This window comes from Protopterus annectens, chromosome 9.part0 (genome assembly GCF_019279795.1).
Source record: "Protopterus annectens isolate FY-2018-M chromosome 9.part0, PAN1.0, whole genome shotgun sequence".
Taxonomy (NCBI): domain Eukaryota; kingdom Metazoa; phylum Chordata; order Ceratodontiformes; family Protopteridae; genus Protopterus; species Protopterus annectens.
In genome coordinates this window covers 75,251,034-75,266,110 of record NC_056743.1, presented here as the reverse complement: position 1 = coordinate 75,266,110, position 15,077 = coordinate 75,251,034, and the positions used below count along the sequence as shown (strand labels likewise).

Here is a 15,077-nt window from a genome sequence, read left to right as displayed (position 1 = left end):
TCTTCGTTCATTGTTCTGACATTTCATACTGTCCCTAACAGATGCGCATCTTTAGCGTGTCTTCGTTCCTTGTTCTGACATTTCATACTGTCCCTAACAGATACACATCTTTAGCGTGTCTTCGTTCCTTGTTCTGACATTTCATACTGTCCCTAACAGATACACATCTTTAGCGTGTCTTCGTTCCTTGTTCTGACATTTCATACTGTCCCTAACAGATACACATTTTTAGCGTGTCTTCGTTCCTTGTTCTGACATTTCATACTGTCCCTAACAGATACACATCTTTAGCGTGTCTTCGTTCCTTGTTCTGACATTTCATACTGTCCCTAACAGTTACACATCTTTAGCGTGTCTTCGTTCCTTGTTCTGACATTTCATACTGTCCCTAACAGATACACATCTTTAGCGTGTCTTCGTTCATTGTTCTGACATTTCATACTGTCCCTAACAGATGCACATCTTTAGCGTGTCTTCGTTCATTGTTCTGACATTTCATACTGTCCCTAACAGATGCACATCTTTAGCGTGTCTTCGTTCATTGTTCTGACATTTCATACTGTCCCTAACAGATGCACATCTTTAGCGGGTCTTCGTTCATTGTTCTGATATTTCATACTGTCCCTAACAGATGCACATCTTTAGCGGGTCTTCGTTCATTGTTCTGACATTTCATACTGTCCCTAACAGATGCACATCTTTAGCGGGTCTTCGTTCATTGTTCTGACATTTCATACTGTCCCTAACAGATACACATCTTTAGCGGGTCTTCGTTCATTGTTCTGACATTTCATACTGTCCCTAACAGATACACATCTTTAGCGGGTCTTCGTTCATTGTTCTGACATTTCATACTGTCCCTAACAGATACACATCTTTAGCGGGTCTTCATTCATTGTTCTGACATTTCATACTGTCCCTAACAGATACACATCTTTAGCGGGTCTTCGTTCATTGTTCTGACATTTCATACTGTCCCTAACAGATACACATCTTTAGCTTCTCTTCGTTCATTGTTCTGACATTTCATACGATCCCTAACAGATACACATCTTTAGCTTCTCTTCGTTCATTGTTCTAATATTTCATACGATCCCTAACAGATACACATCTTTAGCGTGTCTTCGTTCCTTTTTCTGATATTTCATACTGTCCCTAACCTTCAATTCAAGGCACTTTTTTCTTTTTCCTCATTTTCTTCCCAGTCACTATTTCCATGCGTAATCCTGTCTGAATGAGTTTTTTTTTTTTTAATTGCATTATAGCTCTATTTCCACTTGAAATTTATTGGTTTCCTAAAATGGTTTCTAGTGCAATAACAAAATCATCTGCTATCAATTCACAATCATTTGAACGATCCTAAAGAAGGCATTCCCATCCCTTCCTTCTCCCCTTTGGCTCAATTTTTCTTCCATCCTAGCCAGCAGCTACTAGACTGCTCATTACTAAAATCCCCAAATTGAAGGTAATTTCTAAGAATTGACAATCAGTTCTAGAAATAACCACAGCACAAAGAAGACAAGTTAAGTTTTCAAAACACATTGTACTCCTGAATCCACATCCCCTTACTTAAACATGTTAACTCTTTAGTCAGAGAGCTATGGGTTTTGCAAGAGAAAATGTGGTAAAAACACAAACTATGATTCTACAGTCCTGGTACTTTATTAGGAAACATGACTAAAGGGAAGACATCTCAGGAAATTAGATTGAGGAGATGATCCTTAATCAGATAGATGTCAGCAACATATAGGGAAACTACCAATACTACATACTCAGCCCTTTGTAGTTTAACTGTTTTGTTAACCTCCACTGAGACACACAATTTAGGTTGATAGCATACTTGCCCTACAGACACTCTGAGCCTTCTCCCCAACTCTCGCTCTCTTTCAACAGATGTCCCACATGATCAAGCCCTTTTTAATATCATTGTCTTCAGTTTACGTGACTTTTCTTGTCCTTTTCCATCCTGTCAAAGTCGCCAAGAAGCCACAAGCTGTCCACAGATTTCCTTCCACTTCACAAACACTACCTGTCCCTTCCTCCATCAGCTTTGGAATTCTAGTGTCTTCCATCTTAACTTAGGCTTTTTGACAAGAATTTAACATCTTTGTTTAGGAAGAGGACTGGCCAGTAATTCAATACCTCTTTAGTACTAAAATGCTGCTAACATTTGCTATGCTCACTGATTTTGGCATCTTCCTATTCTCGACTCATCTAATTAACAATCTGATCAGCTACTTTCTCTTTTGTGCAGAACTGTTCTGGGAAGCTGTCCATCTTTGGAGTCTCCCTTAAATTTGTTATCAGGGACATAATCTTCTATTTTTATGCTTATCATTAGCACTAACCACATTCCTTGCTTTAATCTCCTCTGTAGACATTTTTCTTACTCCAAAGAAACCACCTTTCTCCTCGTTTTACTCATATTTCTCTATCCAGCTCTCTAGTATTTGCCATCTCGATTTGACATTTTACTCTGCTTTCCTTCACTTTAAATTCCTTCTCAATTATTATTTTCATTCTGCACTAAGGGAGTTTGACACATTCTTGACAAAGAGCTATTACACTGATAGAGGGCATTGTTTTGTCGCGTGCCGTGCATATGTATTTGCTACAGTTGAGTTAATATCTCTGATGGGAGTCAAACGGTATTTGTTTAGGTTTATGGTGTCTACATTAAAATCTGTGTGAATGCAATCTGACATGGAGTGAGCAGTCTGGAAAAGCATTTCCTAAAGATTTTAAAAGAAATGTTCAGGAGTCTGTTCACTGCACAAACATACTTAATATAAGCATCTCAGCAGTTGCCATGCCTTGAAGGAAAACAAAAATTGCTCAACACAGCATGACATTGTTTCATCATGCCACTGTTAGCCAAGTGTGCATTTTGCCTATCATAGAAAGATCATTAAAACAAGTTGCAATGAGTTGGAGATTAAAATGTAAAAGATTTGGAAAAGCACCTTACTGGGCGTCAGAGTATCATAGGGGTGAGGATGGAAATTGTGGTGGGTTCAGTGGTCTGGCTGTGAAGCTAATTTGAAGTATCCTAGGTAGTTCTGGGCAGTGACTAAGATAAAGTTTTAAAACAGATCTGCTATGAATAATTATGGTCTTGTTCAGTCAACAAGTGATTAGTTGACTCCAAAACACCTAAAACCTTGGGAAATTGCAACACAGAACAGCAATACTCCCCAGGTTTTTTTTTTTTTGCAGTACCTTCAAATGTGGGGGCAAGCTTCACACCCTCAGTATATAAATATAACATTGACATTCTCGCTCTTCACTGAGTTGAAACAAAGTCGGCAACCTGCAACTTACAAAGTTCTGAGCGTTGCTTAACTCATTTAATCCTGAACATCAGGAGGTTGATTACCACCTTTACTTCCTGAGAGCTTCTAAACCAGGAAGCCACTTACTTCCTGAAAGGATTTTTCCAAACTCTTCTAGTGAAAACACACCATTAGATTTATATCACCTAATAAATGACGCGAGTAACAAAAAATATGAAATATCTATTTTGTTGGTAGACAATGGGCTGTATGCTAGCGTTAGTATAAAGGTGTGTCTGTACATGCTGATTTTACCCTGCAGATTTATGAAAGGAACTATTTTGCTTACCAAACACAATAATACTGTTATGGTACAACAAAAGGTTTTATCTCTGTAAGTGAACAACATAGTGAAAAAATAGAAAAAAATAGTCAAAAGAGAATGTATATCTTTGAATGTCTTGACACAACTTACTATGTTTTGTCATTTTTTTTCTTACAACCACCGCTTGAATACACCATCCACAACAAGACAGTGTCGCTCTATTTTTGCAATATTAATGTCAACATGTAAATCTGTCATATTTTCCTTAACTTTTTGCAAACAGTCTTAAACTCCAACTGTGCACATCCCTTGCTGATCATTTCAATGTAATGTTCAGCAAATCATGTCAGCTTCTATACGCCATCTTGCTGCTTTAGCTTTATGCAGCTTTACCAGGACTGCAGAAATTAGACTTTGAAAATAGACAAGTATACTCTCTTCACAAAGACACACAAGAACTCCCCTTTCCTGACTATTATACTTTGGTAGAAGGCAACAAAGTAAAGTAACTTTTTATAAAGTCAAGATTCACAATGCAGAGCCCCAAAATGTGGAGACGAAATGACTGAAAATATGGACTTGTGTATGAGATTGCCCTTTTCTCAGAATATTCCTTTCTCTCACAGGTATGTCAGTCTCAGAATTGGCAGGGGGTGGGCTTGTTACTTTACCAAAAAAAAAAAAGTTTAAAGGAGAAGAGTTTTGATAATCTGCTTTTCCACTGTGTTTTCAGGTTTATTTTTGTCATTTCAGGACTTGGCGTCGGGACACCCAAAATTTCAGTATGGACCTGTTGCTTACTTTCAGCAGAGGTGCCAAAGTTCCAGAGATGAATACCTAGTATACCATAAGGCATGAGGAGATACCAATGATATAATAATAATAATAATAATAATAATAATAATAATAATAATAATAATAATAATAATAATAATAATGTTGTTGTGTCTTTCGACTTATCCCAGTTAGGGGTCGCCACAGCGGAACAACTCTGGTCCGCTAATGTTTGGTAGTGGATTTTTACGTGCCGAGTTACCAGCCCTGACGCACAACCAATAATAATAATAATAATAATAATAATAATAGAAAAAATACAATTAAATATGACAATTAGTATATGCAGAAGTATTAGAAGCATAGTTTACAAAACCTTATTAAAATTAAAATCATCAAAAGCTAGGTCTGCTATAAAGAGCAAAAATATCCCATACTAGTTCTAGTAATCACCCTAGCTGGCATTTATCTTTTACCCTCTCCTTCTATGTCTTACCTATTTTGCCCAACATCCAGATCTCCCTTAACTCACAGCTAGAAAAATGCTATAATAAGATAGCTACATTTGCAGCTAACCTACCACATAAAGCTTAAGATTGTTCTGCATTATGTGCTGTCAACTGGTTACAACTCTCATATTAAATAGCCCATACACAACTTCTTCTAACCCATAAAATATTACATAACCCCTCTACCTGCCCTTCAATCTCCTCAGTACTTTGTCTCCCAAATCATCCTTTGCAATGAAGACAAAACCCTTTTTCTTTCCTCCAAAATAGATAGTTTAAGGCTTAATCTGAGTGTCCTTCATAAGTGTTCAGGAATAAAGTGACTTGACTAACAGGCCAAAAAAGACAAGTATATCAAGTCAGAAACTTGCTGTGCCTGTGACTTGCCTCTTCCTTCACATAGTAGCAAACAGTCATACTTCCATGGCATGATCATCTAAAGGGAGGGGACCACATGCTAATTCTGCACTACGACAAAAATGCTAAAACAACTGGCAGAATGAGAAAGACCTGCAGTCCAAATTGTTGATAGGTTCATAGGTGTTTACTAGGCTAATAACCATATAGGCCTTTTTAAACCTAGCCATGCATCCCAAATCTCTGACAAGTTCTGGTACCCTTGATAAATGCAAGCATAGGCCTAGGAGATGAACCATTTACAGGTTACCTGTGTTCATTAGAGACATAGGTGGCAAACCAGGGATGAATTTCTGGTTTCCCATCTAATTGTCCAAGTTGCACTTGAATTTGGTTAGGTAGGAACTCTGCTTTACATGGATGGGGAGCCTGCTCCATAGACAAGGTAGTCTCTGGGATACATACCTCTCTCTCCAGCAGATCCTATTTATATCACAGGCAAGGTGCAAGTCTATAGAACAGGTAATTCTGGTGCCATTTGTTTTGTGGATATGCATGAGGTTTATCAGAGTGGGATCTGACAATGCCCTGTATGCCAAGCACAGATCTCCCCTGAAAAGACTGTAGGAGACAGAATACAGGGATAGGGCCTTGAGGTGGTCTGCATAGGACATATTATGCCCTGTATTCTTTTAGGGAGGAACCTCTGTGGACTTTCCAGTTGTTGGATATGCCTAGTTAGGTACATACCAAGGGGGCACTGTACTCAGTGATAGGTTTGATGAATGCCAGATACAGTGGAACAATGACTTCCTTGGACTTAGATGCCGTACCTTTGTTTATAAGTCATGCAACATAAAATGATTTCCTCACCACTTTAGATACGTGATGTTCAAAGGCTGGATTACTATGCGTGTGTGTCCCTAAGTCCCTGACTACTGGGTCAACTCTATGGGGTGTGTTGTCAATATGATAGTTACCAGGGATGGATGACTTCCCAAAGGATACTATTATGCATTTCTTGTCATTTGGTTTTAGTCCATGGCTCTGACACCAGTTGTTTGTCTGTGTCAGCCCCGCCTGGAGAACATTTGTGTCAGTGCGAGATTCAATGACAGCTCCTAATTTGCAATCATCTGCAAATGTAGTCATCCAGAGACCACTGACATTGGCCTTTACTTCTGAGAAGTAAATGCCAAAAAGGAACAGTCCAAGGACTGATCCCTGAGGGACTCCACTTGTGACTGGCCTCTTTATAGAGGTGGACTCCCCAAGTCTGACTTCCTGGGTCCTGTCTGTGAGCCATTTAGCTATCCACTGGGTGACATACATGTTTGTACCTAACCTCTTGAGTTTGTCAACAACGCCCAAGTGGGGTATTGTGTCAAGTGCCTTGGCCAGGTCAAGGTATTCAGTGTGAATGATTCTGCCCTCATCCATTGCTTTGGTGATCTTCTCAAAGATGTCTACTAGGTTATGTAGACATGATCTGCCCTTGATGAAACCAAACTGGGTTGGGTCCAGTGTCTAGAGGTTTACTATATCTCTACTTGATCATTTCCATAATAATTCTTTCCATGGTTTTACATACAGGACTAGTGAGACTTATGGGTCTATAGATGGCCCACCTTTGTGCAGAGGGATGACTGTTGCATTTCTCCATTCATGGGACACAAAGCCTGTTTGGAGGCTACAGTTATAATTCCAGAGGCCCTGATAGGTCATGTTTCATGCTATTCAGAAGGCATCCTGGGATATTGTCTGGGCCCATTGATGCAGTGTTCTTGGTTTTAGAGAGAGCATTATGGACCTGCAACCATAGTGATAGTAGGAGGAGTTATATTTGATTATATTTCCTGAGGAATGTTTGAGGGGAGAGAGGAGTAAAGTTGGAGCTGAATTTATCAGCCAGGAGGTTTGTTTTATCTTCTGGCTCAATATAGGTGGCTCCATTTACAATGAACTCTGCACACAACTGTGTTGGCCTGGGAGGCCAAACTTACCTCAAATTTGGCTTTGGTAAACTTTATTTGCCCTCTGAATTTAGTTTGATGAAAGTGCTTTTATCCTGCTGGGTGCTGCACCTCCTAATTTTAGCCATGATTTTCTTCCTCCTGTTATACAGCCGAATGATTTTGAGATTCCACCAGGCTGACTTGTTTTTTGAGTTAGTTCTGTACTTCTTCCTGGTGGGTATAGCTGCCTCTATGTAGTTATTAACATGCTTGTACAGGGTTTCTGTGATCAGTTCTGCATAGGCAGAAGTGACCATAGGGTTTTATGGGGGCTTGAAATTTTGCCAGGTTCTCACTTAATAGCAGACTATTAGCCTTAGAATAGTTCCTGAATATTCCAGGTTTAGCTGGGGCTCCAGGTTTTATTTTTAGTTCAAAGGAGACCATTTTGTGGTCTGACCGTACCAGGAAAGGCATTACAGTAGGGGGTGTGCAGCAGTCTTCCATATTAGTGAGGACCAGATCCTATGTGATTGCACCCCTGGTTGGTATACTGACTATCTGGTCCAGGGAGTTTGTGTTTACAAAATCCTGGAATCTCTGTGCATGTACATTTGGTGTCATTTAGAATTCCCAGTTAATAGTGGGGTAATTAAAGTCATGTATGAATATGGTTTTGGGTTGGATGGTTAGTGTTTCTAATAAGTTTAAATACATGGTATGGGTTTCCTGGGTCATACAGTGGGATCTATAGCTTGCAAAGAAGTGGTATTGGATTTTACCTATGATGGTTTGAACATGGAGCAACTCAAGTGCATTGTCCTGTTTGACCAGCCTTGAATAATATTTATTTTTTATGTAAATAAAGAAACATCCACCTTTAGTCCCTGCTTGTGAAGTAGCTGGCCTAAATGTGTGGAAGGCATTATATACTTGCACTGTTGGTGTCCTCTCTCTGGCGTTAAACCACGTCTCAGTGATTGCACAGACATCAGCATTCTCTAGGGTGAAGAGAGCTTCTAGGGAGTGGAGTTTTTGTTTAGACTTCTAGCATTGAGCAGTAACACCTTTAGATTTTCGTGGTTTTGATTTGCTATGTCAGATGTACTTTCAGTTTGGCACTGCCTAAAAAATGCACTATGGGGTAAGACAATGTTTTAGCTAATATTCAAAAGCCTAGAGGGGAGAGGTGCAGACCATCCCTGGCAAAGCAGTGTGGTCTGTTATCTAATGCAGTAAGAGTCAGATTTATACTAGCCTGCATGGACACAGTTGCCATCATGAATTTTAGCAGATAGCACTGGTATATTCAGCCAAACAGAACATTTCCTGCCTTCCTTAAGCGGTCATGTGATGATCTTAGTGTGGTTTTTTTTTTAATTTATTTATTTTAAAAATCAGTGTCAGAGAAGCGGGAGGATATGCAATTGCAATGTAATAAATTGCTGAGGGACGATCACCTGCTGATGTCAACATTTTATTAATTTGACAACATGATTTGTTGCACGTGCTTTTTTTTTGGTTGCACCTATTAGAGAAGATAAAAAAGATGATTTTTTGTTTATTTTATACTTCTTTTCTTTGTGTTTGTAAGGGGTAAGAAGGAAAGCCCCTCCATCAAAGGGTGTGGGGAGGCTGTCCGTGTAAAACAATCATTTCCTAGTGAATAACAATGTTTAATGTCATTATTTTTCTGTGCAATCATTGTCACTACTAAACATTTCAGTGATGACTATTCATGTTTTAAGACGTAATCGTTATATGACCAGAGAAGCATGCTTTTTTGAATTTGAGCTGTAAATAATAAAAGTGCAATATGCAAATTACATTTTGGTAAATTACAGTGGAGTTAGGGATAGCATGATTTAAGCAGAAGAGAAATAAAAGCAAGCATCTCTCATCACTTGTATCAGCCATTTCAGAGATTTTCTCTGGAGCCAATATGCCTTAACCAATTTCTAAAACACAATAAATCAAGGCCAAGAAAATCCAACTGTGTTTCAATCCCTGTAATCATTTCACTTACTCTGATGGATCCCAGTGGTTCACCTTGCCATCTTGTCCAGCACTCAGCATTAACAATTTCACCTCGTCTTTCTGGTGCACTGCCTTCAGCTTAACTGATTCAACCCTGCAGAAGAAATAAAGACGACTTTGTAAGAAAGGATGTCAATGTACTTTGGAGAAGGACTTCAGCAACTGTGAACAACTGATATGCTATCATTTGTGAATTTGTATCTATAAAGTCTTGTGAAATAACTACATTAGGATGTCAGAAATGTTAGACTTCATGCCAGTACATAAATGTGGGTCTATATTAAATCACTGGAAAATCAGAGCATTGATCCCCGTTAATTATATATATATATATATACCAACTCCAAGATTGCATTGCAGTGGGGAAAAGGCAAATTTCCTGATCCCTACGGTGATGGGATCTCAGTCAGAATGGTTTGACAAATGGCATGTTCGACAAAATGCTGTTCAATTAACTGATCTTTCAATGAAATGATGACGACTCCATAAATGCTCATAACTGTGGTGGTTTTCAGCAGTCCTAATTTAATGTGACATTTTCATTTTGTAACCATCTTTCAGGTGGTAGTAGAAATATATCTTTCCACTAGAAAATAGTTCTCTATAGTGAATGAAAAATATCCAGTAAGCATAAAGAAACAAGCCACACTAACAAAAAACAAGTGGATTCTGGTTCTCAAAAATAACTGCCTCAGTCATTGTGTACTGTTATGAAATTACCTTACTGTAAGCTTTAGTTAATAATGCAGGTAATTGCCATACGTAGAATTTTGTCTGAATGAAAGTGATGCTTTATAACTATAGCAGTTCTCAGTACCTCTGCAGAGAACTTCTACAGCTGGGAGCATTCACGACACACATTCTTGTCACAAAAACAGTAGAGGAGAACAATCGTGTTGCTGATGTTTTATTATATCATAACTTGTTTAGTCAGATATGCTGTGCTTTGGAATTAGGCTATAGGACGCAGATTATGAGAAAGGTGAGTTTTCTGTTTGCTTTATCCTTTTCCTGAATTTATGTAATCAGAGTTGGCACATTCAGTAATCAGACTAGAGGGGCATAACTCCCACATTGGGTGATGTATTGCAGCTTTGCAAAAATAATTTAGAAATGGTACGTGATCTTTTTAATGTTGCTTGTTTTGAGTATGATTTTAAGTATCATTAGATGCATAGAGTGGATTATTTATAATACATCTCTACGGACATGTCATGGTGTAACATCACAATCTGATGCAGTGAAAAATGTTTAAGTCTCTTAAAAGGTAATTAAGTGATGGCAGAAGCTCAGTTTTTAATATGTAAAAGATGGCAATGTTTTTGATAAGTGATGGTCAAAATAAATAATTATGTAGCTTGTGCTGGGGTAACATGCCTGCGCTTTGAAGACTAAATGTAATTTTAGTGGATTTTGGCTGTTTTTAGTATTTTATCCACACATATAGTGCAACATTTTTTGAATCCTTACACTGAATGAGACTGCGGTGGTGGTGCTGCGGTAGCGTTGTCGCCTCACAGTTAGACGTTGCCCGTTCGATTCTCAGTTAAAGCGTCTACTGTGTGACGACATGCGTGAATGGGCGTTCCTTCGTTAAAGGTTGTGCGTTAGGCCCGGCAAGCCAGCATGTAAAACTCTACTGCCAATCATTAGCGGACCGGAGTTCCGCTGTGGCGACCCCTAACCGGGAAAAGCCGAAAGATGCACACACACTGAGTGGCTTGGGCCTATTGTCCTATCCAGTGAACTCATTTGCCCTCCAGCCACAGCAAGACCCCTTATACCCCTTTAACATCCAGTGTGAAAGCTTATCAGCCCATTCACACCTTAATGGTGGGTGTTGGGAACTTTCAGGTGACTGAGAGACCTCCCTCTAACCTCACCCCACACTCCATCCACCCACAATTCTCCTCATGATGACTGCTTTAAGTTAAGGTCTGTGGGTACTACCTACCTTAATGCTGTTTCAGATTACTACAAAGAACCTGTACACTAACGTAATAGGAGGAGGATAAACCATTGCTCAGACTGGTACTGCATCAAACACCACTGCTGTTTTGCTTGCATTTGTTATAAAGGAGTTTTACTTGCACAGGCAGTACACTTCACTTAGGGTCAAAGCAGTAACATATTTTCCAGAGTAACTGATAGTTTATTCAGATTGGAATGAATGGAATGAATGAGGACACCTTGAAAAATGTTTTAATAAGAAATAATTCTGATAATACAGTACCTTCTGTACATGCAATTATGTGTAGCCATTCATGGAGTCAGGAAACAGAGAAAACAACATGGGTAAGCAGCTTGTCCACGCCTCTAACAAGGGTAGTACTGTTTCTACTTCAGCAAAAGAGACAGTAAGCCTAAATCTGTCCAAAAGTACTAGACATCCTTTGGAAAAGGCTACTTTTGCTCAAAACACCCATTTACTACAGTGGTACCATCTGTTATAACTTTCTCATTTTACTTTTGTCCCTCACCATATCACATGGACAACCTGTAACATACCCAATTTGGTTACACTAAAAACAATCTTTTTTTTTCCCCAAATATAATTTTTTTTTAAGGAAAAAGATCAGTACTAAAGATATTTACAGTATACAATTTTGAAACATTTTGCATGAAAAAAGAAGTTATGTACTCACTATAATGTTCCATGTTTGTTGTCCTTGAGCTCGCCTTCCTTCATGCTGTTTGGGTTCGGAGCTAACCCTCAGCTCTGACTCAGTCGTATACTATAGCTTGACAGCTTTTACTGGCTCGAGGCTAGCCACTATCCCAGCATGCCTAGCGGTAGTTACCCAGATCTCATTTGTGATAACCCAGTACTAGACCATGCAATTAGAAAAAAAAGGTATACTCTATTTTACATATCAGAGGATACCTACATATAAAGATGTAAACCATCCACAGGAGAAAGGAGGAGAGACTAGGACTAACCAAATGGTATGGTAAAAAGGAAACCCAGGCAGTATAACCAATAAAAAACAAGGGATTCCTCTCGATCCTCCAGGAAGGGGGAAGGAGGATGGGAAGCAAGAAGGAAGGCAAGATCAAGGACAACAAACATGGAACGTTATGGTGAGTACATAACTTCTTTATGTTATGTTGTCCATATCTCGCCTTCATTCTTGCTGTTTGGGACAGTGTCCCCAGCACCTGATTTTTGGGTGGCTCAGTGGAAAAAACCCTTAAGGACCATGGAACCAAAGTATGGCATGTTTTATGGTGTCTGAAAGCCACTTAAAGTCACCTTTGAGACTGCACAACCTTTTTTATTGTCCACAAAGGATATGAACAATTGGCCATATTTTCTAAAGTCTTTGATCCTGTGTAAATAGAAACATAACTGCCTATGAACATCCAATTGATGAAGCTTATACTCTGCCTTGCTGCCATGATTGAGGAAAAAACAGGAAGCTCTATGGATTGATTCAAATTGTAGTCAGAACATACCTTGGGTAAGAAAGAGGGGCAAGTTCTGAAAGAAACACGATCTTTATGGAAAATCAAATACGGGGGGCGGGGGGGGGGGGGTGGCGAATAGATAAGGCCTGTAATTCTGAAACCCTTCTAGCTGATGTAATTGCAACCAAGAAAAGGATCTTCCAAGTCAGAAATTTGAGTGGGCAGGAAGTAGATGGTTCAAAGGGGGGGGTGGAATTAAAGCTTCTAAAACTAAATTTAAATCCGAGGGGGTCTCTTATTGGAGGTCTTAAGAAGGTAGCACCTCTTAGGAATGCCTTGCATAGCCTTTGGGACATAATATTGGACCCCATGTCTCCCATATGGAAATTAGAAATGGCAGCTTACTGAACCCAGAAAGTAGCTGCAGCTGCTCCTCGCTCAAAAGTTTCAGCAAGAAATTCAAGAATCTTTGAAATGGGTGCAGTAAAGGGATCAACCTGATTTTTACCTACCTGACAAGAGAACCTCTTCCATTTACTAGCATAATGTTTCCTAGTAGTGGGCTTACGTGAGGAAATCAAAATGTGTTGAACTGCCGGAGAAACATCGGGAAGCCTGGCTAAGACCGGAAGTGGAGAAACCAAGCTGTGAGCTTGACAGTTTGAATGGAAGGATGGAGAGCCCCCGACTGATGCATCAAAAGATCTGGCCCTGGGTCTAGGATCCAAGGCTTCCCCTGCAGGTGAGGCCAAAGGAATGGGAACCATATCTGACAAGGCCAGTAAGGGGCAATGAGGATTAACTTGCAACCCAACGACCGTGCTTTCTGAAGAACCTTGGAAATCAGGGGAAAAGATGGAAAGGCATAAAGCAGTCCTGGGGGCCAATCGTGAATAAGTGCGTCCCTGGGTGACTGTCCCGGTGGTGGGACTAGGGCAAAGTAGCTGCTGCATTTGTTGTTGAGGGGGGTGGCAAACAGATCGCAGCATGGCTGGCTCCACTTGCGAAAAATCAAGTCCGCAACATCCTGCTTCAGGGACTACTCGTGAGGTATCAGGATAGCCTAGCTGAGCTTGCCCACTATCATGTTGGATTTTCCGGGGATGTGCGTTGCAACCAGAAAGCGTTGGGAAGACATTGCCAAACTCATAGTGCCTCTCAACACAAGGTGTAAGAAGAGCTTCTCGACACAAGGGGTAAGACCTGGTTCCACCCTGTTTGTTGATGTACCATACTACCGGCATAGTCCGTCTGAATTGCTATAGTCCCTGTAGGTACAGAGTCCTGAAGTGCTTGCAACACCAGAAGCACCGCTGTTATCTCCAGGACATTGATGTGCAATTGGTACTTGTGTTCCTGCCAAGTCCCTTGAACAGTCTGTCCCAGATAATGCCCCCCCACCATATCTGGGAAGCATCCATGATCACTGTGGCTACAGGTTGGGGAGGTAGAAAAGGCCTACCTATTGTTACATAGGGGAGTGAAGCGACCATTCCAGATTCTTTTTGCAGGATTCCATGATCAGAATCTGATGTGACATGGGTAAATCCTGGAATGACCATTGTGCAAAAAGGAGCCACTGTAGAATTCTCATGTGGAAGTGAGCCACAGGGACCAGAGTGATTACCGCTGCCATAGAACCCAGGACCTTGAGGACAAATTTTGCCTGAATTCTCTTTTTTGTCAACAGTATTGCAATTTGGCGATGGAGCGTTAATACTCTTTCTTGAGGCAGCTTTGCTATCATGGCCCTTGGGTCTAAATCTGCCCCTATAAAGGTAATATATTGACAAGGCAGACTTTTCGTAGTTTATGGCGATCCCTAGTTGAGAACAAGAGGGAATTGTGGATTCCCTTGCCTTGATTAGCTGATGCTCAGTGGTAGCAGTAAGGACCCAGTTGTCTAGATATGGAAACACCCGGAATCTTAGATGATTCAGGTGAGCTGTAACTACTGCCATGCATTTGGAGAACACCCTGGGGGTTGTGGTGAGACCAAAGGGCTGCATTCTGAACGGATAGTGACATGTTCCCAGCCAGAAGCATAGCTTTCTCCTTGACCATCTGTCCATTTTTATGTGGTAGTACACATCCTGGACATTGATAGAGCACATCCAATTGTCCTGTCCCAGAAAGGGAAGAATGGACTGCAATGTTACCATCCGGAACTTTGTTTTCTTGACTGATTTGTTCAGAATGCTGATATCCAATATGGGTATCCAGTTCCCTGTTTTCTTTTGAACTAAAAAGAACCTCGAGTAAGTTCCGAATGATTTTGTCTGTGTAGACTTCCTGGATGACTCGTTTTCTTAGCAACATTAGAACCTCTAGGTTTGCTTGATCCCAAAGATTGGGTGAAGCATCTGGGATAGTAAGGTAGAAAATGAAGGACAACTACTGTTTACAAGTTTAGAAAGATAATAGCAAGAAATTTTCTTCA

The 15,077-nt window shown here is 40.1% G+C and overlaps 1 protein-coding gene across 2 annotated transcripts in view; it reads right to left on the bottom strand.

Annotated features, from left to right (window-relative positions):
* LOC122811042 (F-box/WD repeat-containing protein 7-like) overlaps nucleotides 1-15,077 on the bottom strand; it is a 1,408,110-nt gene that overhangs the window by 65,928 nt on the left and 1,327,105 nt on the right. The window contains exon 9 of one of the 2 annotated variants that reach the window (XM_044082576.1): nucleotides 9,219-9,323. The exons of the other annotated variant lie outside the window; for it this stretch is intronic. Within the exon in view, the coding sequence (XP_043938511.1) occupies nucleotides 9,219-9,323 (105 nt within the window). The remainder of the gene's footprint in view (nucleotides 1-9,218; nucleotides 9,324-15,077) is intronic. 2 annotated transcript variants of the gene reach the window in all.